The sequence below is a fragment of the Salvia hispanica genome, chromosome 4 (genome assembly GCF_029641045.1).
Source record: "Salvia hispanica isolate PSC_SH4W2 chromosome 4, Shi_PSC_v1, whole genome shotgun sequence".
Taxonomy (NCBI): domain Eukaryota; kingdom Viridiplantae; phylum Streptophyta; class Magnoliopsida; order Lamiales; family Lamiaceae; genus Salvia; species Salvia hispanica.
In genome coordinates, this window is record NC_142695.1 from 51047341 (window position 1) to 51071840 (window position 24500).

Genomic DNA, 24500 nt, shown 5'->3' on the forward strand with positions numbered 1-24500 from the left:
TATAGTATAAATGATGATTAAAACTAAGAAATCACATGCCTATATATCAACGCTATATACCCGGCCATCGAATAATAATTTTCTTTATACGGTTGAATTTTTTAATACTACTTCCTTTGTTCTACAATTATTGAGATATTTCATTTTCTGCACTAGTTTTTTTAAAAATGATATTAAATAGTTAAAATGGAGGGAGAGTAAGTAAGAGACAGAATAATATGTAGAAAGTCTTATCTACAATATTCTCTCTTATTTTATTTTTCTCCACTTTAACTATTTATAATTATATTTTCACCCAAATTATTTTAGATACAAAATAACTCAGTCTAAAGACTCCAAGCAAAATTTTATGATTACAATTACTAAATCAAACTAACTAAATTTCTACGAAGCAATGTTCTTGATTTATAAATTAACAAGCAAGTTGACAATACATCTCTGTCAAATAATAAGAAAAAAATACCAAAAACCTTACAATTTCTAGGTCAAAAACATCGATGAACTATTGAAATTACCGGACCAATTCTATGAGAAGACTTGGCCACAAAAACAAATTAAAAGTCCATGTCCCAAATTATTCATCGTATTAATTATTCCCATATATATAATTTAAGATGTTTATATGCCGCTATTTATTAGTAACTGATTAGATCGTTTTCTACCTTACTTTTTCACAAAAACGTATTACGAATTTGACGCATCGTCTCAAACAAATTGAATGATGGGAAATCATTACTATAGCATTTGAAATCGCGAGTTTTGACCATATTTTGATATATTTAAAAGTTATGGGGTGAATTTGAATTATTATAAAATATGTAACTCTCATAAATATTTATTTAAATATTTTAATGTGCACTTTGACTAATCTTTGAATAAGATAATGAGCATTTAACAAATTTTGTAACCTCTATTCTCTTAATTTTATAATTTATGATGTTTTAATTCCATGATCTATCATATCCTAATTTTGTGCCTATAAAAAGCATAGAGTTGTAGATGGATTACACACCAACAAAAGCATTCTCAACATTTTATTGTATATTTTAGAAACATTGTATTGCTCAATTTTTGGAACTCCATCAAGTTCATCGGTGCCAGCAGGTTTGAGAAGTTATACACGTTAGGAGGAAGTCGTTTCATCTTTGGGGATAATACGTCAATTCGAGAGTACTAACCGTGATGTACTTTGTCTTGCGGAAAGAGAGTTTTTCTCGACTAAACTTATAGTTCGATTCATTTTATAATTTTCGTTTTAATTTCAATTAAAATATATTTATATTAAATATGTTTTACAAAAAATATTGAGAATTGTAAAGTAGCATAAAAACTACTCTATATAAATGTTTCATATTCCAACAAGCCACGTTTTCTAAACCCTAAGTACAATAAATAAAGATAAACATTTTAAAAGGGCTATCATTATTCATTAATATAATAATATATATTATGTTAATTCAACCAATTAATATTATATTTTTTGTGTAGTTTATCATTTGAATTTTTTTTATGGTTATAATTTTGACGTTTTGAATATTATGAGTTATCGATTTATTATTTTGTTAAAAGTGTGATTTACATTATTTTTAGTTGAGAAATATGAAGGATTGATTTAAACATATTTTTTAAATGTGTCTAATATTTGATATAGTCTCTTCATCGTTGTCCAAATAATTGTGTTTGCCTTGATTCCATTTCAAATATGTTTAACTTTATGTCTTTAGGTGTAAAATGAATCGAGGAGCATATATTTATTGAATTGTTATTATATACTATATTTTTCTATTTTTAAATTTTATATAGTTATATTTTCATTATTTAATTAATCAATTAACAATTTAAAAATATTTAACAAAAATATATTCTGCGTGGATTAACACTAGTGATTTAGTAATAATCAACTTTATTTTAAGTAATTTAATTTTGTTAGATGCTTAGTGGAGTGTACGCTTGCTGGGCCAATTCTAATAATTTGAGCTTATAAAAGCCACGATATATTTGTCGAAATAGATTAGCTATAGAACATTGGGTCAGTTCTGTGAAGGGCCTCAGTTTTAATTTCATAGTTCATTTTTATCTCTGTCGTGTGTACCATATATTTAATCAGCTCCTATTATCTTCCAAGTTATCTGTGACATGAAAGGAAAGTTTAGGCATCAATCCTTTAATGTTCGCGTCTAGTGGACCGTAGTTGTGCGTTGATGTTTTTGTTTGATGCTTGTGCCTATGCCGTTGTTCTTGTTGTTAGCTTGATTGGTGCATATTCTTGTGTCTGTTGTTTGTGTGGCTCTATTGTCTTAGTTTTTAAGGCTTTTCGGGTAGTAGTGGTTTTGCGTCGTTTAGCATTTTATTGTTAAAATGTCACTTAATATCGTGATATTTCCTTTTTTTGTTTCTTATTTTAAACGGTTTTAAAATAGAGGCTCATTGCTTTTATTGACCGGGGATTTTATCCCTTGTGCACTTGATTTGTGTCGTGTCGTCACTGCCTGCCTCATTAGATGACTTGGATCATTTTATTCCTTTTATAAAAAAATAGTTCATTTCTTTACACATTGACATAAGCTAATACTTTCAGATGACTCTTAACATTGATCCAAATACTTTCAAACGACTCTAGCCTTAAGTTACTAATTGGAGGAGATAATTTTTTACTAGATGAACTATTCTTTGTTTAACTACAATCTATAGAGTTTACAACTAAAATTTTATTCGAAAAAATCTCAATATGAATGATTATAACCGCAATTCGAAAGAATTGACTCCAAAGTGATTGAGTTCTCACTATTTCAAATTTTAAGCATAAAATGATTAGCTGTAGTAAAATTTGATTACGGCCAAGATCAGTCCTAATCAGGAAACAAAATATTGTTTAATCAAACAAACTGGTTATTAGTTAATTAATAATATAAAATGTAGGACTAAAAATAGAAGGGTCGGCCAAGGAGCCAACCCTAGAAGTTTCCAAAAATGATGTCGGCCATATGTCTTGATTTCCATACAGCACTAACCGAACTAGGGCTAGCGTGGCATATTTAGCCAACCGACCCTTTTAATTTTTCTTCAATTCCAACCTTTGTATTTATACCGTGTGTTCCACTTCCACCCTGACTCCCTCTGTTCGATGTGGGATATATACGAGAGCTTTGCTTTATGCTTCTTTTCCATTTTATTTTCTACTAATCTTCCAACTGAAACGCGCCGCAACTTTTTTTATGTGTTTTACTTTTGCAATTACTATCTTGCATCTGCATTAACTGCCCCAGAATTATTAAATTAAATTATCTTCTACTACTAGTTAATTTCAAGATCATCGTGTGGTTCAAAAGAATCTGTTGACATGAGAAAATGAAGATCAAAGACAGTGACATAATTTTACTAATATTTTTATTCAGCTCATAAGGTTAACTTGTATTTCTAATTTTCTATACCTTTTTTTACAATTTTATATATTGACCAAAAATGAGGTTATACTTAGAAGTTAGATCACTCTTACAAAAAATAAACACGCTATGAATTGGGCCATATCATATTCTACCCGTTGTTTTTTAAAAAAATCAATAAGCCCACACTGCGTGACCACATAATTTTGCCTATCTAACAAGGCCCCATCCGTTGGGGAAAAAATAAATAAAAGGAATTTAAATCAAATTTAGCTTTGTTCCAAAAAAAGTTGTCGTGCAATATATTGTTGATGTTTTCAACCAAACAACAAATCCATTCTTCATGAATAGATGACTATTTTTTAATTTACCAACAATTACTTCTACGTAGATATTCCTATTGCTATATTAAATAAAGTTCACCTAAATATTATTCCGATTGCTATATTAAATAAAGTTCACCTAAATATTATGTCATGAGTTAACTACGAACAAATTCAAATTTCATAATTTCTTTCTTTATTTTTAAAATTGTAAGAGTATCAACCAAAATTTAACATTTTACTGACAGTTTAATTTTTAATAAAAAGAAGAATATCTCACACGTTGACCTTAAAGTATGGGTATATAAATCATAGACAATCAAAATTGCTATTAACTTAAATAATTGAACCCATTTTATCACCCAACAAAATTAATAACGATCTTTATACATTTTCGGTCAATGCCTAAATTAATTTATTCATGCATGTGATTGTATTTGATCGGGAGATCTTATTACATAAAAAATAGGTTATAAAAATTATACCCCACTTACTATTAGATTGACCGACATATCAGCCAAATCCAAAGTTCACCAAATGAATTATTGAAATAATACAACAGTCTTAAATACATAATATGGTAAAGGTTGTAAACTGTAATTAGTACTTTATTATATACATTATTTATCCCGAAATCATGATTAAATTTAAATTTCAAATTACATACTTGAGCTTGAGGATTCGATCAATGTTGTAACTCTCGAGTAGTGGAATTTTTTGGTAACGACTAAATGCAATCAATTTAAGAAAATATCATCTCATTAACTACATATAAGTCCATGACGCTAAAAACCCAAAGTTACTAAAATGTTTTCAACTATACTAATTTGAGAGGAGCAATCTCAAAACTACAAGAATATCAAGTATTCTTAGCACAAAGAAACACTTACTTAAATATGACAACAATTTTGCAAATTAGTTTCAATGGTTACGTCTCTAAACTTGTTGAGAAATTTCATCTATCACTATAGGAGAATTCACCAAAAATTATATAGTATGAAATTGTGTAGAGGAAAAAGAGAATGTTATGCATATAGTATGTTTTATAATCCTTCTTATGTCCTACTATCACAATTCATCTGTGTGATAAACCAAAACATGTAAATCAACATCCTTATGTGGTAGCATATCTGAATGTACGTGGAATTGACTTTTGTGATTGGTATGGTCTTTAACCAACATATATATATATGCTTTTGTTAGTATTATACAAAGTGAATAAATAAATGCGGAATCGATCATTGTTGTTTGAGGACCATAACCCATCTTAAGATCTTTTACTTTCAATGAATTTCCTCAACAAATTGAAAAACACCATATGACATATATACTTAAAATCCATATCAATTTAATACACTTAGACTCGTAACGGAAACTTTAATTGAGTTACAGTCATTCACATTAAATTTGTCACGTATATTAGCCTAATATATTAAATATTTCCAACAATGCATGCATGAAAAGGATTGAATTATTTATAAATGAAGAACGAGTAAAAAAGTTTTTTTTTTAGAAAACAGTTTTGATCCCTAAAGCGACTAGAAATAAACGAATAAATTTAACTTTATATCATCATACTCTATTTTGAATAAACTAAACCGGTCTCTCTTTTTATATATATATTCAGCCACATCACTCACGTGTATGCATCACACGCAATACTGATTGGACGAAAAAGAGACGAAACATGACATGATTTCACACTTTATGAAATTCGTATTTTTTAACCCAATGAAACATCAATTGTGTGTTGAATTAAGTAAATAATCTAAATCGATCTTTTTCTTATGTTCAGCCATATCACTCACGTACGCATGACGCGCACTGTTGATTGGATGAAGAAGAGGCGAACGTGTGGCATGATTTTACACTTTATGAAATGTCATGGTTTTCAATCCAGCCAAACATCAATTAGGTGTTACTAGAACAACATCAACACCACGGTATAAACAAAAACAACTCCTAAGATGGGAGCCCCACCATTAAAATTTTGTATAACTATAATCCGACCGAAATTATAACAAATTTCAAACAAAAGAAAACTATATAATCTTACCCCAAAAAAAAACCCATTCCTTCTGAAATGCGGTAACGTATCCCAAATATTTAATTAATATTTGTGAGAGAGAAAACAAAAGAGGAAACATGTTGTTAGTTATTGGAGTACCATATAAGCTGTTGAATTTAATAAATTTTATTGTGGCTATTAAGAGTGATATTAGATATTATGACTCGTTTGATAGCATAGAAATACCAAGATAATGTTTTGTATCCATGTATTTCCACTTGTTTGGTAACAAAGATACTTTTATCTCATGGCCCGTGTTAACACGCTAAGCCTGTCTAGGCCCGACGAAAAATCCCTCATTTATGTATATCACCAAATTGGTGAGATATGAAACTATTCAACCTTGTTTTCCACGCTGCCCTTCTTTATTCTCTCATCCACTAACCTTCCCCACTCTAGCTGAAGGCGGTGGGGTTTCCGACGGTGCATCGCCGACTCGATCTATGACCCTGCAAATTTTCTTCTCTCCTTCGATGTACGATGGCATGTGTGGCATTGTTTGTCTCCGGCGGTAGGGATGTCAATTCAACCCGAAACCCGTGAGTCGGCCCGAATAGCCCGGTAAAATGAGCGGGTTAGGACTGTGATTTTATTACCCGAATACAAAATGGGCTAAACGGACTGGCCTGAATGGGATGACGAGTTAAACGGGTTGGCCCGAACGGGTTACAGGTCGGCCTGACGAGTTGCAAATTTTAATTAAAAAGTATTGTGTTTTAGGTTTTTTTTAATATTTTTGAATTTCATGTGGCAATCATTAATCTTCTTCAGTCTATATTCTACATTTTCCCACTCGATCCCACACTATCAACTTTTAAGTTCCACCTCAACTCATTATTTCATCGTCTCATCATCTGCCACTAATGTCTTACTACCACCAAAGCAAATCAATACAAAATTAAGAATTGACCCATCAAAATCTCAATATATTTATTATTTTAATAATGATTCATGTAAGATATTATTTTAAATATTCATAAAGAATTAATTATGAACAATGTCAAAATAATAGCATGAACACAAGTTTTAATTGAAATGATTGATTTAATTTTGATTTATTTTTGTTTAGATTGTAGTTGATCGAGATTAAGGGCTTCTCTCCAAATACTAAGGAAAACTATGAAAAAATTGAAGATTTTATATGATTCTAACTAAGAAGAAAAAATGTCTAAAATTTAAAATCATTTTATTGAGGAAAATTTGATTACAATATATATTTTTGGAAGTTTTTAGGCCCGAATAGCCCGAAACCCGAAGGTTTAGGGCTGAAAATTTATGACCCAAAAAATTCATAACTCGAATAGCCCGGCAACCCGAGTGAGTTGGCCCGAACCCGAACGGGTTAGCCCGATTGACATCCCTATCCGACAGTAGTGAGGGCGTCTCTCAATGGCCGTTGTCGTAACTTTACCGCCGTCACACCATCTTTTTCCACCGTTGAGTTTTGTGGCAGTGATATTGCAATTCTAGATCTGTCTGGGCCTTTTCATCTATGTGTTGTGCCCTTCGTCAGAGGCAATGAATAACAACGGCTATGGCTCCTCATTGGTGCTCTGTTTTCTTCCAGAATCGAGCATCTACATCTGAATTCTTGACGAGATGAACAATTTATCAATTGTTGTAAGCTTCTTCATACATGTTCAGCCATATCACTCACGTGTATGCATTACGCTGAATATTGATTGGATGAAGAAGAGACGAACGTGTAACATGATTTTACACTTTATGAAATGTTATCATTTTCAATCCAACCAAATATCAATTACGCATAAAGTTATCATTTTCAATCCAACCAAATATCAATTACGTGTTACTAGAACAACACCAACACCACGGTATAAACAAAAACACTCTAAAGATGGGAGCCCCATCATCCTAATTTTGTACAACTATAATCCGACCCAAATTATAACAAATTCCAAACAATAAAAAGAAGACTATATAATCTTACCCAAAAAGCCCCATTCCTTCTCAAAAGTGATAACATATCCCAAATATTTAATTAATATTTGCGAGAGAGAACTAAAGAGGGAACACGTTGTTAGTTATTACCATATAAACCGTTGAATTTAATAAATTTTATTATGGCTATTAAGAGTGATATTAGACTATAAAGTGTATGAAAAGTGAAACCCTACTCAACAAAACTATATTACAACACACAGAGACGCACACACAATTAAATATAAATAAGTAAGAAAAATTGGTAGAAATTCATTTCCTCCGCTTCTGTTCTAATTCAGCTGCTGCTTTTTTTTTCTTTTACCTGCGACCTCCCTAATCGCTATAGACTACTCATTCGCATAATTATTGAACAAAGCTTCGTTCTTCTTAATTAAGGTCTGTTTATGCCGCTCGATCCGAATTACATGAATATATTATCTTCTTTCGCCTGTAATTTACTGATTTTTTTTTTCTGATTTCATTTCTATTTTACATTTTGGGGATTTTGGATTAGGGTTTGGGGTACTGATATGGGTATAACCGGATGCTAATGGGTTTCTGAGGTGGTTTTTGAGCTCATCGGCTTCTCAGTTTGAAGTCGAGGATTGCTGGATTTTGTCTTGATCGGTAAAAACCACTGTGGTCGTGAACAATGGATATCGTTTAAAACATTTCTGGTTAATGTTTTTGGTCGGGTTTGGATTGTAGGGATTAGGGTTTATTGAAACTTGCATCATCTGATTTGCTTTTTTTGGTTTTTTGTAAGGATATTGAGGATTGGAATTTGTCGTGTGGCCAATCATATAATTTTGCTTTGATTATTGTACTTCTGATGTGTCAGATTGATTGCATTATCAAAAGCTTTAAAAAATGTCACTGTATTTCATTTATCAGTAATGGGTATTCAATCATGTATAATCACCATGTGACGACTTGCTAGTTTATATAATCTTATCTTGAGCTGTTATCGGTTCTGAAATGGGGCTTAATGTATATTGAAGCAAGGCGACGTTGAGGAAAGTGTGCTGGTTATTACGGAGTGGGAAAATGACTGGAGTTGCAACTGGGGAGGCTGGAGCTGGAAGATCATTTGAAGGGGTTTCAACTGGGCAACAGCAGTCTCGATGTCAGTCTGGGGAAGCAATAGCTGAATGGAGGTCTTCGGAGCAGGTTGAAAATGGGAGTCCATCTACTTCGCCCCCGTACTGGGACAGTGATGACGATGATGATGGAGGTGTGCCCTTTTTTTCCCGTTGTAGATTTCACAGCTACCTGAATTCATCAACTTTGTCTTGTGCTCTTGGTTATCGATGCTTTGCAAATGTGGGATATTGGTTGAAGATTGTACACTCTGTTTGATATCTATCGGCATCATCTATATTGTTTCCTGCTTCAGAAGCCTATTCATTTAATGAAAAGCTTATACTGGGATTGAAGGAGACCATTAATGAATCATTCAGAGAAAATATATATAAACTAAAGTTGCATGATAAATGTAAGGAAGAACTGAAGAAGAATCCAAAAGCTTATACAGCTTTTTGTACTAGAGAGATTCCAATATTTATATTTTTATCCACTTCTTATTTCGACCCGTGGAGAAAAAGAGAGAAAAAAGAACAACAAAAATAACCTTTCTTGGACTGTGATGCGGCGATTACCATTGTGGATCTGGGGATAGACATATATTAGTGACTGATTGCATTATGTCCGAGTTAAGGTGGCAGATCTTTCTTCTATTGCTTTTGAAATGTTTGTTGTTTCTATGTTTAAGTCAACCATGTGTGGAGAAATCTCTTGCTAAAAGGCATGTGGCATTCGCTTTGGATTTTGTATTTTGATTTTTACGGACTGATATCATCATTATCATTTATTCATTCAGTAAAATGTCTAGCATTGCTACAATTATTTTGGCTCATTATGCTGCAGGACCAAAGCCATCTGATTTATTCGGAAAGTATACTTGGAAGATTGAGAAATTTTCTCAAATCAACAAAAGAGAACTTCGTAGCAATGCATTTGAAGTTGGAGGCTACAAATGGTATGGTTTCCTATCAATTTTTCTTCTGCCATTGCAGTGCATAAAAGTTTCTCATTCTGCTGTATTTCTGACATGTTGACTTCAGAGTCGTTATTATGAGATTATTATTTAAGCTGATTTTCCAACCAGGTTAGATTTTAACCTTTAATGTGAAAGAAAATATTTAATTTTCTTTAAAGTGAATTATACTAATACGTTGTGCCATCTGAACCATTATTTTATGTTAGTAAACTTCATTGGCGTCCCCTATAGACTTCCTTCTCTGGTCTAGTTTAGTGTATCAAAGTAAAAAGGGATATAAATTCTAAATATTCAGATGCGTTGTGTGATTCTTTTATTTCTTTACTTTTTGAACTCCTTTTTGAGAGTTTAAATGTGTTTCCAGAGGCTTTGACTGATTTTAGTATGGGTTTGGCTTGTCCCTTCGGCAATACCTCTTCCGCTCTTCAATATTAAATCAAGCAATTACATTGAATCAATTTGGTCCTAAATAAATATTCTTATATTTTACTTTATCGACTCATTTATTTTGCACTAATCCTAATTTACTGTTCATTTTTGGAATGTCAATCCGGAAAACTGATCTGTTATGCTTGTCCTCTGACACTACTTATTTTCTGTCAATTTCATGTACTAGTAGAATGGGCTTCCTGTGATGTGTGCATATGTGAAACAATGAATTAGTCTAGTTTGGAACCTGCTGTTCACTTTTGTGACTTGGTTGATACTTGATAGGTATATTTTGATTTATCCACAAGGCTGCGATGTCTGCAATCATCTTTCTTTGTTTCTTTGTGTTGCAAATCATGACAAGCTTCTTCCAGGTATGACACATTGCATTTGTGATTTGGGTAAGTAGTACATTATTTTGTTGATTTGCAACTTGTATGTCTTGGTTTCATCTATGAACAGGGTGGAGTCACTTTGCGCAGTTCACAATTGCTGTTGTGAATAAAGATCCAAAAAAGTCCAAATATTCTGGTATTTATTCAATTATTATCATTGATTCGTTACAACCACATAACCCTGATATTGACACATTTTTATCAAAACTTGAAGATACATTACATCGTTTTTGGAAGAAGGAACATGACTGGGGATGGAAGAAATTTATGGAGCTATCAAAGGTGCTAGATGGATTTATTGATGCTGATAATTTGATAATTAAAGCTCAAGTTCAGGTTATTAGGTATAATCTATATAATCCATCTGTCAATCTATATTGCATTTTAGATTAATAAAAATTAGAGAGCTGAAAGCCAATCAGTTCATGTTCTGTGAATAAAAACTGTATATGAATGTTTAATGTGCCCATCTCTTGAACGTTGCTTTTCTGAAAGCACAAGTATACGAGTTTCTTCAACAATCCAGGCTAAGTTGAAAATGATACAGTACTATGCGTAACTTACTATCCATGTGAGCATTTCCTTAGATAAATGTCACATTCCAAGCATGCCTGGATTCTCCACTATATTATGATGTCTATATATACTAAGTTGGATTTGCTTCATATTCGAAGACAAGCTTGCTAATCTACTTTGCTGCTTGGTTTAACTGTTAGTTAAATGTTACCAGATAGTATCCTTTTATCAATACTATACAAAACAATTCAATGGGATAATTTTGTTATTATTCAAAAAAGCTTTCTAATTAAACGTGATTGTAAAACACATGATTACTAGCTAGTTACTTTTATTTTCTTTTCATGCGTGCATCTGTGAATGGCCTTGAACTTATCTGCATGACTTGGTTAATAATTTCCACCCTAAACCTTAAATGTCGCTTGCAGGGAGAGAGCCGATCGACCTTTTCGTTGCCTTGACTGTCTATATCGGAGGGAACTTGTAAGAGTGTACTTAACGAATGTCGAACAGATTTGTCGGCGTTTTGTGGAAGAACGTAGGGCAAAACTCGGAAAACTATTAGAGGATAAAGCTACATGGTCTAGGTATTGTGTGCATGTTTTTGACGCTATTTTTCTCCACTATCTTCTTTTTCCAGGAATATGGAATATTTAAATGTTCTTAAATTAAGCTTCGTTTTAGACTTTTAGTTCAGGAGCAGTACTTATGCATAATTTATTGATCATTGTGTATGGAATTGTATATTCGTAGAGACATTGCCGGTAACTTAAATTTTGTCTTGTGTGTGTACACTTTGCCATTTTGGGGGTGCCACAAAATATTGCACACTTTCTAACTTTCATTCTTTGGAAACCTATCTTTTGTATCTACCCTCACTTTGCACACCTATTTACAAAAACCCAAACATGGCCCACCATTATCTACTTCAACTAACATATAGAACAACACAGTGGGGCCATTTTCCACTCACAAAACACTACCTAAATTTCATTAAAACCCATGCCATACTAGGATGTGCTTCTTATATCCCCTGCCTTGTTGAGTAGAGTTTATCTAGTAATGCTGAAAGTATAGGTTAACTATTTTCTGGACAGATGGAGTGTTATTTTCATCAATTTGGGCTCAATATATTGTCATTTGTCGGACGCTTGCAGATTCTTAAAACTGTTGCATTCATTCTTTGAAGTAGATGTTTGAAAGGTGTATTCACCCAAGATCATGTGTCCTCTGTGCATGACAACTATCCTCATACGCAAATGAAAATTTCGCTGTTGAGAACACATGGATATCCTTAGCTTATTCTATAGGGAGAGATCACCTAAAGGTCATTGATGTAGAACTACTGTATTACGATCAAAATAAATTCCATGTTTTCCCCCCTTTAATATTTCCCCTAGAGTGGATGAAAGCTTCAATTGCAATAAAATTTTCTGAAACTGACATATCATGTTTTGTTCTTAACCTGATGATTTATTCAAGCTATGTTCTGTTCACATAATCACTTTCAGTGGTGCTATGCCAACTAAATATTTACATCGTTCAATTAATTTTTCAGTTTCTGTGCTTTCTGGTTGGGTATTGACCAAAGTTCCCGCCGCCGTATGTCCCGAGAGAAGTCAGAGTCCATTCTGAAAGTTGTTGTGAAACAATTTTTCATAGAAAAGGAGGTGACATCCACTCTTGTCATGGATTCTTTGTATAGTGGTTTGAAAGCCCTTGAAGGCCAGAATAAGGGTAAAAAGAGTAAGGGCAAGTATTTAGAGGCAGAAGAATTACCAGTTCCTATAGTTGGCATTGAGAAAGATACGTTCATTTTGGTGGATGATGTATTGCTACTGCTAGAGCGGGCAGCTATGGAACCGTTGCCTCCAAAGGATGAGAAGGGTCCCCAAAATCGTACTAAGGTTTGGTTTTTGCTGTCCAACTCTCCGTGTTTTTCCCGATCTGTAACCATTTGTTAATTTGTTTTGGCGAGTTGCTTGAATGAGCACTGCCACTATTCTGAGTGGTTTTGTTAAATTTATTGACATATTCTGATTTGTTCTTCTTTTGTTAATAGGATGGGACTGTAGGAGAGGAGTTCAACAAAGATTCTATTGAACGTGACGAGAGGAGACTTACTGAATTGGGTAGACGAACTATTGAGATATTTGTATTGGCCCACATATACAGGTAATCATTTTTTTTATTATGCACTCATTCATAAGATTAGGCGCTTATGGCTCTGAAAACATCTGATATTTTGTTGATGCTATATAGCCTATATTATAATAGATTTTAGCACACAGTAATTTTATATTGTCAACTACAGAACTACTTGACTTGAGTGAAGCTGTGGTTTTGTTCATATTAATGGTGGTCTTTGAATTGTACATATCCCTGCTCTTCTTTATAAGAAGAATGAGGGAGAGGTTTTTACCTAGGTACTTTAACATAAGGAACATTTTTGCACCACCAAGTTGAAAGCGTTCACCATTTTTCTGCTAATTTTTTCTTTTTTTTGCCAAATTAGATTGTTTGCTATTTCATTCATTACTTAAAACTTGCCAAATGGTTTGTTTGTGTTTGTGATTAAGCAATATTGTTATTTCATTTGATAATTGTTTACTCTTCTTGTTGCTATAATAGTAAAATTGAGGTGGCATACCAAGAGGCCGTTGCCCTCAAGAAGCAAGAAGAACTCATCCGTGAAGAGGAGGAAAAATCCAGGCGAGGAGTTGATAAGGAAAAAAAGTCTAAAAAGAAACAGGTCTGTTAAGACTTAGACACTTAGTTTTACATGGTGATATTGAGGAAGTCCCCTTTCAGGGATATTCAGGGCAAAATGCATGCATATGAGCTGATTGTGGTTTTGTTGAAAACTTTGAATGTTAGATACTCTACATTGACAATTGAAAAATGGTGATATATCTTCATAATGTGCCTCTCTAAGACTTTGCTTATCTACATGCCACGTTCACTTGTATTCACATTTTTGGTTAATTATGTTTACAAGATACTTCTTGACTTCCATTTCTGCCCGTTTCTGTTACCCCTCTGAAACATATGAAAACTTTCTTTTGGTTCTTGTTTTTGGTATAGCTGGTGTAGATGATAAGTGATTGTAGGGATCATGTGAAGTTATTTTAACTTAAGAATGGTGTTAGGAACTATAACATACATGGGGTGTCTTCAACACATTTTCAGGCAAAACAGAAAAAGAATAACCGAAAAGGAAAGGATAAAGTGAAGGATGACAAACCAGGCTGCACTGTCCATGACATGATTGAGCAAGATAGTTCTTCAGCTGAAAGAATAGAAATAGCTGCTGAGCCAGAAACTGTACTTGAAAAATCTGACGCAGTTGAAGATGCTTCTGATGCATCTGATTCTGTAGATGGTGTTCCCGAAATACTCCTACCTGATTCTGACGATAGAGATGTCAGTCCTGTCAAATCGGATACAGGTACTTCTGAAGTGCACCCCCCCACAGGAGCGCCGGGCAGTGTTACTAGAGGTCTTCCTACTGGGCAGAATGGCACAGAAGGAAGACCTCTATCTGCTGTAGATGATAGCTCTTCAAATTGTTCCTCTGACTCTGTGCTTTCTGTTAGAAGTGGGCCACAGAAAGGCAATTCATATGATAAAAACATAAAATCTCCTAGCAGGTAAATATTTCTGCCTACTTGATTTTCCGTATTTACTGTTTTACATTGTGGTAGATGCTACATCTTCCAATTTTAATTTCCAGAGGGAGGAACAGCCATAGCAAGAAGACTTCTGGCACATGTGAGTGGGTTAATGAAGAACCTAGGCAACCATTTGAAGCTGTTCAAAATGCAAGGAACACAAATGACACATCTCGATGTCCGAATGGTGCTGAACAGCCATCTCAGGCTGCTGGTCAGTCTTTGCAGGAGAAGGTGAGAAATGGGAATGTGCAGAAAGCAGGGAAAAAGGTGCATTTCTTACATTACAGTGTTACATTAAGTGAAGTTTGAAGCAAACTTGAAGCTTAAACTGGAATCTTGTGGATCACATTTCCATCTTGATTTAAAATCCGTGCTTGATCATGCTTTACTACAACCGTCTGCTCTATCTAAGCGAGTAGATAATTGGTTTTGTAATATATTACTGTGCATTATTACATGCCACTAGCTCCCTTACACACATATCTCCATGCTTCAACACTTCTGGACTATCATGCTTCAGTCAGGTGCTTGACGTGTCAATTTTACCCTCTAATAAGTGATTTTCAGTTGCTCGGAAAATTGTTAGCGTCAGGGGGCTTGCTCAGTTGGTTGTACTCTTCCACTTTTTAAAAATTATTTTTCTTTTGGTTTTGTTTGTTTTAGGTTGAAGAAACTGGTTCCCTGCATAACATTTCGAAGACTAAAAATGACATTGAAGTTGAAGCACGTGGGGATAATGGTGCGCGTGTAACTTCCTCGCTCAAGAGCCCTTCAAATGGAACACTACTAGCTGCTCCAGTGAAGGTGGATACAAGGAGCAATGCTTCAGTTAGTCAAGTCCTGGTCAAGAAACCATCCTCAAATAGTCCTAAACAAGCTGTCAACCCTGTACTTTCAGTGAATTCATCTGAAAATACTCCCATATCGAAACCTGTACCTCAAAAATTTGCTACCTTAAGACCTGCTGACAAGCCTGCTGGATATCAAAAGCACACTGTGAATGAGAAGATTCTGACACAGGAAGTGATTGAAACTGCCCAGCAGAAGCCTGCAGCCTCGAAACCTGCCGAGAAACCCTCTGGACAGAAACCCGTTGGAACTGAAAAGCTTTCCTCACATGAAGTGCCTGCCACGTCCGACAAGCCCTCCATTCCGCCGATACCCGTTATGTCAAGACCCTTGAGTGCCCCTCTAGTAGCTGGTCCCAGGCCTACAGTTTCCATGGTTTCGATGGTGCAAACAGCACCAGTGCTGGCGCGATCAGTTAGTGCTGCTGGTCGACTGGGCCCCGAAAGTACTGCATATGGATCACAGAATTATGTTCCTCAGTCCTATCGAAATGCTATGATGGGTGGTCCTAGTGCTGGAAGTTCATCTACCTATTCTCATAATCATTCTGCCAGTTCAGTGGTAAATACATCACATTCTTACTCACAAGCACCCACTCTTGTATCGGCGCCACTGTTTCCCTCCCACAGCTCCGATAGAATCGATACTAATCCGACCAAGCCGAGCCTCTCATTTGGGATGTTGAATAATCATGATAATATGTTGCAGAATGGGACTATGTGGATGGATCGCCCTCAGAGGGTAGTGGATGGTAACAGAAATCTACATCGTGATCATAATTCCCTGGCGAGTGAGCTTCATGGTCTTGAATTGAATGGTACAATTAATAGCAGATCTCAGGACCAACTCCCATCTGAATATCCAGCCTGCACGTCGGGTCGCCTAAGCAACCATGTACTTCCTGATGAGTTCCCACACCTCGACATCATCAACGACTTGCTTGATGACGGTCATGGAGTTGGAATGTCGTCCAGAATGAACTCTGACTATCAAATGTTCAGCAGCACGCCCCATCACATCAACAGGCAGTATACCTTCCCTGGCGACCCCAACATGTCAGGTGGGGCCGGTCCGTCAGCAAGCGCGTGCAGATTTGACAGAACAAGAAGTTATCACGACGACGGGTACCAACATAGTTATGGCACGCCCGGGAGAAGTTACGACACACTCAGGGATATGGTCCCACCGGGCAGTTCTCGGCCTTATGCAAATGGACAGGCTGATAGTTACATGGCGAGCCAGTGGCAGATGTCGGGTTCGGATCCACAGTTGAGGAACATGGACAGTGATGGCTATTCCTATCATTTACCAGAGTATCAGAACCTCAGTGCTGGCATCAATGGCTACACAGCATTCAGACCTTCAAATCGACCTTGAAAAGCTTGAAATAGGCCTAAAACTCAGTTTGTACTACGAAATAATTTGTCAAAGGGGAAGAAAAAAGAAGTTATGATTTTTAGATTTGAAGTTGAGGTTGTCACCTTTATGCTAAAGATTACATCTTGTAAAGGGTTATTCTTTCTGCCTTTTTTCTTTTTCTCAAATGTTGAGGTTCCTGAATAATGTTGGTCTCAATTTTAGCACTTTCTTGAATTTGAAACTCTTCCATTGGTCTCTTTACAAATCGTGTTTTGATCTCGTGATGTTGGAATATGAGATGAAATATTTCTTGGGGAGAATTTTGTAAATTAGGTCCTGTTTTTTTTTTTTAATTAACCTTTAACAGAGAAAGGAGGAAATATGTTGAGGTTTGGACTTTAAATAACAGAGAGAGTTTTTCAAGAGTGAAACTATGAAAGTCGTATGCAGTTGTCAAAATTGGCGTGGCATATGTATTCAAGTATTAACCAAGTAAAATTGGTTATCCTCTAAAAAGGGATTTTAGTGGGGGCGTGTATTAATTAACTTAGCAATATAATTAGCAGATATTAATCCTTAAGTTAGAAGACTGCTCATGTACACGTCAGAAAGAATATGGAGTACAAGAAAATTCTACATTTAAAATCTTTGAAATAATATGATTCCCCAACATGGAACATGACTATCTAGTCAATTAAATCTAATTGGCTTGGAATTTCCTCTTATTAAATAAATTTCTGCAGTCAATTAAATGCTAATTTCTCATTTCATCATTTGTTTAACTGAGAATGTGCTGAATTCTGTAAATATACTCCTAGTTTTCAATATATTGAAAAAACAATATATGAATGCAGGTGTCTTGAGTTAATTTGACCTACTATTCAAAGTTACATATGTAGCTGATCATAATTGACCTGACTGCTTCAAAACCCCACTTTGTCTTGCTAGTTCAGATTTGATTTATTTATTTGAAATAAATGAAGCCAAAGTAGTAAAGTCCAATTCTGCATTAAAAATAAATACTCCAGTTGAGGCGACATAATATTAAAAAGGATAACAAATTTATTTATTTAGAATATCTGTACAAATTGAAGCAAGACAAAAAGAATATCCAACAACCTAACTTGAATGGCTGCTCCCATTAAGGAGAATATATAAAAAATAAAATAATGAATAAACATAATCGAAACCTTCTACTCTCTAACTCTTCCCATCTCGGTATTTCATTTAAGCATATATCACATGTATAGTACGAGTAGGCTCGATTTCGCTATACACATGACATTGCACTAGTAAAATGAAATACTATGAGATGAAAGAAATAGGTAATCTCAACATAATTATTGAAATGAAAAATGAAAAATAAAAAAATCTTCTCAAGAAGATGAGTCTTTGTCTATAACTATAACTCCACTTCCCACCGGAGGAGCTGGTGGTGCGTGAACGGAGCTGCTGTGGAGGCGGCCGGCAAAGTGCTTCTCGTTCAACGGGCACGGTGGGCCGCCTTGGCCGGGGATGTTAGTGCATGAAGAGGGGCCGGAGGGCGGCACCGGGCCACGTGGCAGAGATTCAAGCAATAATAATTGGCTCTTTAGCCATTGCTCCATAGGTAGAATTCTTGCTGCATTTGCTCCATTCAAAGATATTGACGCTATGCAAAGAATATGGAAAATGAGGAACAAATTTAGTCTTAATGAACCCATTTTTTGACACAGATTTTGTGATTATGAGAATGAGAAGAGGTGTGCTGTATTTATAGGCACATTTTCAAAGAAAATTATTCATGTTTTATTTGAATTTTGACTTGGCCTAGTGCATTGTTCATACACATGATGTTGTGCCTTACGACATTCATAATAAACATGGTTTTCTTTTATCTTGATTTTGATTTTTTCTTAAACGTGGATTTTGACTGGAATTGATTTGTTAAATAGTTAAAAATTAATGCTGGGCTGAAGATTAAAATCATGGTTTACCAACTTATGTGTAGATTGCGTGGTCAAGACTCAAGAGGGTGGGGTGGGGATGGTGTTATGGAAAATTATGAAAAAATAAATCATAAGCCATGTAATGACTTGTCACAAAAGACTATTTAGAAAAAAATTAATAAATTTTTAATTAATATTCAAATTCTTGTGTATACTTACGTCTCTCTCTAACCAATTTTGAATAGAGATTATGTTATTGTTTTATTTTTGTTCATTCTTCTCATCGAAAATATAAATGCAAAAACTAAATTATTGTTTGAATGTTGTATTTTAATAATTTATCAATAGTTTAAAATCAAGAAAATTGAACATTGTTTGGCAAAAATGAAAACTGAATTTAATTTATATTTTTGTTTTTAATGGTGTGTGGACAATCATAATGCAAGTTGTTTAGTGTTTACCATTACTCATAAGTCATAATTAGTAAGTCTTGTATTTCATTCAATATGTGATCTTATATTATGTTAATATAAGTAAATTTTGTACTATTAGATTGATACTTGCCGAATTTGACCGCCATTCATATTTTTAGAGAAAATATCCACACTGAATTAATTGGGTTTAATACTAAGGTAAACTACACGCGTAGAGGCTTAAAAGAGTTTAGATATATTGTAATGTTAAAATAAAATAACACTTCTAAGTGCGGAACTAGAATACAAATTGAAAATGAAATTCTAATAGACCATGCCACTAGAGCTACAGACTCGTCCATCTTTATTTAGAGTTAAAAATCCTTGGCACTGAATATAAAGTATTTTTAAATATACGAGTGAATTGTTGTTGATGCTCCGGTAACAAATTAAAACAAATAACAATTGTAGGTTTCGATGAAAATACTCATACTAGGAATATTTTTATTTAAGCAATTTTTTAATTTATTACTTCCTTCCTTCATCCACCAATATGAGAGGAGTTTTGATTCGGTACGGATTTTAAGAAATATAGTACTCCCTCCGTCTTAACTAAGTTGAGTCGTACTCCTTTCTGGAACATCCCAATAAAATACCAATCACTTTTACTTTATTCCATCAACTACTAGATTTTCTCTTTATTTTCCTATTTTATTCGCCTCTCTTATCTTTTTAGCATAAATTTTTAATTTCCGTGCCCAAAAATTTGGACTCAACTTAATTGGAATGAAAGGAGTAATTGGTTGAAAAGTTTAGTGGAAGATAAATTCTACTTTTAGTATTTGTTTTACAATAAAATGTGAGTGAATTAAAATTAATGGAATGCGGTGTTCATTACCAAAAAACAATAAAAAATAAATTAATAGACGAAAATGATCAAATTAGAAGTTTATTGATGAATTGAGGGAGCATTTATTATGTACTGTAGTTGACGATTTCCAAATTCAACTTAGTCCTCATTATCTCCCTCTATTTCTGAGCATTGGCATAAATTCCTGGAGTGAACGATACCTTAGCCAAGAGTATTTCATACTTGTACGTATAAAATTGGTGACTAAATGACACGTGGTAGGATTGAGGACAGAAGGAGGTGTGGGAATGGGATTGTAATTGGTTGGTCATATCATCGTCAATTCACTGAGTACCCAAAAACTTTACTACATTCGTCCCATAAAAATATTATATTTTCAAATAAAACGAATTTTAGTATACATCTATAAGAGAGAAAAGTGATTAAAGTATTAATAATGTAAAATAAACATAGCTCATTGGAGAATAAAAAGTTAGTATAAAGTATATATCTTAATGGAAAAGAAAAAAAGTGTCAAAAATTACTTATGTATGAAATTAGATCCTTTAAATTACCATCGATTTCACGTCTGATAAATCTGACCATGCGAGTTCCTCTTTCTAAAATCGCCACTGATTATTACCGTGTGACATGCTAGATTGTTGTGAAAGGCTTTGTTAAATTTTAAAAAGAGCCGTTTCACGGATAGGCTCGGATTGGGCCTATTGGGCTCCCTAAACCCATTACAAGATGAATATCAAAGCAGGCCGGCCCATGATCAAATTTGACTTCGGCCAGATTTACTTTAAAGATGGTGTCATATTAACGTCAGATATATTTCACATATAGTTTGATGTCTCAAGAGTTAATATCTAGTGCTTTAAAAACCGGACCGGACCGGTCGGTTTGATCGGTTCGGCCGCGAATCAGTGAGTGGTCTGGTCCGGTTCTCTCTGTAAAGCTGCCAGCATGTTGGGCCGCTGCGAACCGCCGAAATCGGTGGGTCGAACCGGTCTAGCTAGGAATTGGAAATCGGTTTTCTTTATTGTTAGGGCATTGTATGTATCATGTACCGGGGGTGTTTGGTTGACAAGATTGTATCAGAGATTAAATTTGTAGTGTGTTTGGTTAATGAGATTCATTCACACACTCAATCCTAGATGGATAATCATGGGATAATTAGTCATAGCTAACCTCTTATGACTAAAATAATCTCACAATTCAATCCTAGATTGTATTTTTATATTATTTTATCTTGCAAACCGAACACCACCTACGTGTACTAGAAAGATAACAGGTGTTGGGTTATTTTCATTTGGGCCAGCATTTTGGTAAATGGAATTTATAGTCTCATATTTGTACTAGGTTAACTAAAATATTAAAATCCGATTCGGTATTTTTTAGTACAATATCATACTCCATACACATATAGCATAATGTAATAGAATTAATTAGTGATTGATGATGACAAATATTCCATATACATATAGTGTAAAGTATTAGAGTTAATTAATGATTGATGACAAATGATTTCGATTAATTATCAGGTTGTTATTTGAACGAACATGGTCTAAATAAATAGGGGAAAAGGATTGTGTGTTGAATGGCACCAACAATGCTACTTTCGCAACTAATTTAGAAATAAAATAAAATAATAAAGTACCATATGCTAGAAGCTGTAATAAAAATAGAAGCAATATGCTAGTGGGAGGACATTCAATTCAAAACACTAGGATTTATATCTTGCTTTTTTAGAAGAAAGAGGGAAAAAAACATAAATAGGTATCCATTATTGCACTAGAAGATGAGATCTGCCGCACATCACATGAACTTGGCTAAATGGATTTGAATTTGTCTGAATTTCATGATTGAAGTCCAATTACTAAAACCAATGAATGAATTGAGAGAAAAAGCGAATGATAAACACTTAATTCATAGTTAATGAACAATTAATTAATAATTATTGATCCAGAGCGGTCACCAATCACCATCCATGCTCTCTCTGGCTACTGTAACGAGAATTGAAAGATAATTGAACCCATTAGATTTATGGGCCCATAATAGTAGTACAAAAAATTTTAAAAATTTTAATTTTTAAAGAACAAATTAATATAAAAATAATTTTCTATTTTTATGGGATAGAGTTAGGACATAATTACATATTTACATGAATATAAGTTTATCTAACAAGTAAGATGAGAAAAGAAAATTGTTGGAATCGAAATCTGTATATAATTATTTAATTATAAACCTATATCTTTTATTTGGATCGACTTTATTATTAGAGTGTCAATATAATAATCTCATAACTAAAAGCAAAATATCTTCGTATGATAAATATCTCGTGTTCAAAAACAAATTGTACACACCCCCAAGTTCAAAACCGACATAAACATAATTGCTGCCGTAGACCATTTGGCTTTTCTTATAGTATTACAAGTATAAACAAGTAGCATGAAGCTCGCACTATGAGTGGTCTATTATTGACCTTGATAGATAAGATCATGAAATGTCTGAATTTCAAGATTGAAGTCAAAATACTAATAAATAATTTAAACATACGCGTATACTCCTTCAATAATCCAGTTGTCCTAATCTCTACATAACTCTCCCCTAGCTAACCCCTCCCTCTTCCTCATCAATAAATCCATTAAAATCAAGTTCCTATTCGACCACAAACTCATACATACATTAAACCAAACCATGTGCCTTCTCATTGATACTTACATTACAACTTTGTAGATAATGAATTGAGAGAAAAAAAAGAAGAAGCAAGCATCATGAGGAGCCTCTCTCTCCTCCTCATCCTCTCTCTCATAGCCATCCTATCCCAACCCACATTCTCCAAATCAGTTCGATGCCACCCTCAAGACAAGAAAGTCCTCCTCAAAATCAAACAACACTTCAACAACTCATATGACTTCTCCTCGTGGAACCCCGACACCGACTGCTGCACTTGGTACTTATACAGTCATCTCAGTTATTTATTTACACTTTACACCATTATAAAATATTCTTATATTTTTATTTTTTTCTTTTATTTATTAGTATGTTGTTGCATCTTCTACTTATATAGTGATTTCAATTTTGCTACTTATATAGTGATTTCAGTTCTATTTACACAGATATAATATATTGTTTTTCTTTTTTAATGTGTCAAAAGGTACATAGTCAAGTGCGACCGCCTCACAAACCGCATCACCAGATTCAATCTCATCACCGCGGACGACGTCGCAGGGCCCATCCCGGATGCCATTGGCGACCTCCCCCACCTCACATCCCTAACCTTCCACAAACTCCCAAACCTCATCGGCTCGATCCCACCCGCCATCACGAAGCTAACCAACCTCCAAAGCCTCACCATCACCTGGACCAACGTCTCCGGCCCCATCCCGCCCTTCCTCAGCCAGCTCAAGAACCTCACCGGCCTCTACCTATCCTTCAACAACCTCACTGGCTCAATCCCTCCCTCCCTGGCCCAGCTCAGGCTCCTGACGGGCCTGAGCCTGGACAGGAACAGGCTCACTGGGAGCATCCCAGAAGCGTTGGGGGATATCCCAGCGAGCCTGATGTACATTGACCTGTCGCACAACCAGCTCTCGGGGAGCATCCCCAAGGGCTGGGGCAAGTTCAACTTCACGACACTTCAGCTGGAGCGGAACAGGCTCGAAGGGGACGCTTCGGGCCTGTTCGGGAAGAGTAAGAGCATTGAGAATGCTGACCTGTCGAGGAATATGTTTGCGTTTGACCTGACTAAAGTGGAGATTCCGTACCAGTTGAGGTACTTGGACATGAACCATAATAAGATATTCGGATCGTTGCCGGCGGGGCTCGAGCCGCTGACGTTTGTGAATGTTAGCTACAACCGGCTGTGCGGCCGGATTCCGACCGGCGGGGTATTTCAGGAAATGGATTATTTGTCGTTTTTTCACAATAAGTGTTTGTGTGGGCCACCCTTGCCCGACTGCAAATGAGAGTAGTAATTTTGTACACTCCATTTTCTCTCTATGGAATCTTGAATAAAATTTTATTCCAAATGTTTTACTTTTACATATGATTTTTGTAATATACTCGTATATGGAAATAGTTCACTTTGACAAATTCGATTAAGCAGATAATGACTCAAAAAATCTTCCGTGATATGCGTGGACTATCTCGTGCAAAAAATTTAATGGAAGCAAGTGTGTAGTTTTAAAATACTCCATCTATATTCTTCATTAGAAATCTGTATAGAAAAATTTAATGGAAGCAAGTGTGTAGTTTTTTTTAATAAGAGGCTATCATTAGTAAAAGATTAAAGATGTGTTATT

The 24500-nt window shown here is 34.7% G+C and overlaps 2 protein-coding genes and 1 non-coding gene across 7 annotated transcripts; 2 read left to right on the forward strand and 1 right to left on the reverse strand.

Moving 5' to 3' along the window:
* Positions 1 to 2929: 2929 nt before the first annotated feature.
* On the reverse strand, positions 2930 to 3055 carry LOC125197635 (U11 spliceosomal RNA). The gene has a single exon (XR_007172168.1). It is a non-coding gene; the product is annotated as a U11 spliceosomal RNA (small nuclear RNA).
* Positions 3056 to 7956: 4901 nt separating this feature from the next.
* Positions 7957 to 17233, forward strand: LOC125192800 (TNF receptor-associated factor homolog 1a-like). Of its 5 annotated transcripts, XM_048090459.2 has the most exons (14): positions 7957 to 8114; positions 8720 to 8952; positions 9645 to 9756; positions 10492 to 10580; positions 10669 to 10737; positions 10816 to 10945; positions 11546 to 11704; positions 12676 to 13024; positions 13180 to 13292; positions 13749 to 13869; positions 14307 to 14767; positions 14851 to 15058; positions 15455 to 16201; positions 16349 to 17233. In XM_048090459.2, the coding sequence occupies exons 2-14, from the start codon at positions 8766 to 8768 to the stop codon at positions 17015 to 17017; spliced, it is 3414 nt and encodes a 1137-aa protein (XP_047946416.1). In that variant the 5' UTR covers positions 7957 to 8114; positions 8720 to 8765; the 3' UTR covers positions 17018 to 17233. The 5 variants fall into 5 exon arrangements, with proteins under 5 accessions (XP_047946416.1, XP_047946412.1, XP_047946415.1 ...); XM_048090455.2 differs by having other exon boundaries at positions 15455 to 17233; XM_048090458.2 differs by having other exon boundaries at positions 14851 to 15022; positions 15455 to 17233.
* A 5582-nt stretch (positions 17234 to 22815) lies between these two features.
* Positions 22816 to 24242, forward strand: LOC125196181 (polygalacturonase inhibitor-like). Its single transcript, XM_048094589.2, has 2 exons — positions 22816 to 23149; positions 23354 to 24242. Exons 1-2 carry the CDS (start codon positions 22971 to 22973, stop codon positions 24162 to 24164), a joined length of 990 nt encoding a protein of 329 aa, XP_047950546.1. The 5' UTR covers positions 22816 to 22970; the 3' UTR covers positions 24165 to 24242.
* The last annotated feature ends 258 nt before the right edge of the window (positions 24243 to 24500 follow it).

Bases quoted from the DNA above. Each gene is read 5' to 3' on its own strand.
- LOC125196181 (XM_048094589.2), top strand. From the start codon at position 22,971: ATGAGGAGCCTCTCTCTCCTCCTCATCCTCTCTCTCATAGCCATCCTA. The intron at 23,150-23,353 runs GTACTTATACAG...ATGTGTCAAAAG, and splicing joins GACACCGACTGCTGCACTTG to GTACATAGTCAAGTGCGACC.
- LOC125192800 (XM_048090455.2), top strand. From the start codon at position 8,766: ATGACTGGAGTTGCAACTGGGGAGGCTGGAGCTGGAAGATCATTTGAA. The intron at 13,025-13,179 runs GTTTGGTTTTTG...TTTTGTTAATAG, and splicing joins GTCCCCAAAATCGTACTAAG to GATGGGACTGTAGGAGAGGA. The intron at 15,059-15,454 runs GTGCATTTCTTA...TGTTTGTTTTAG, and splicing joins TGCAGAAAGCAGGGAAAAAG to GTTGAAGAAACTGGTTCCCT.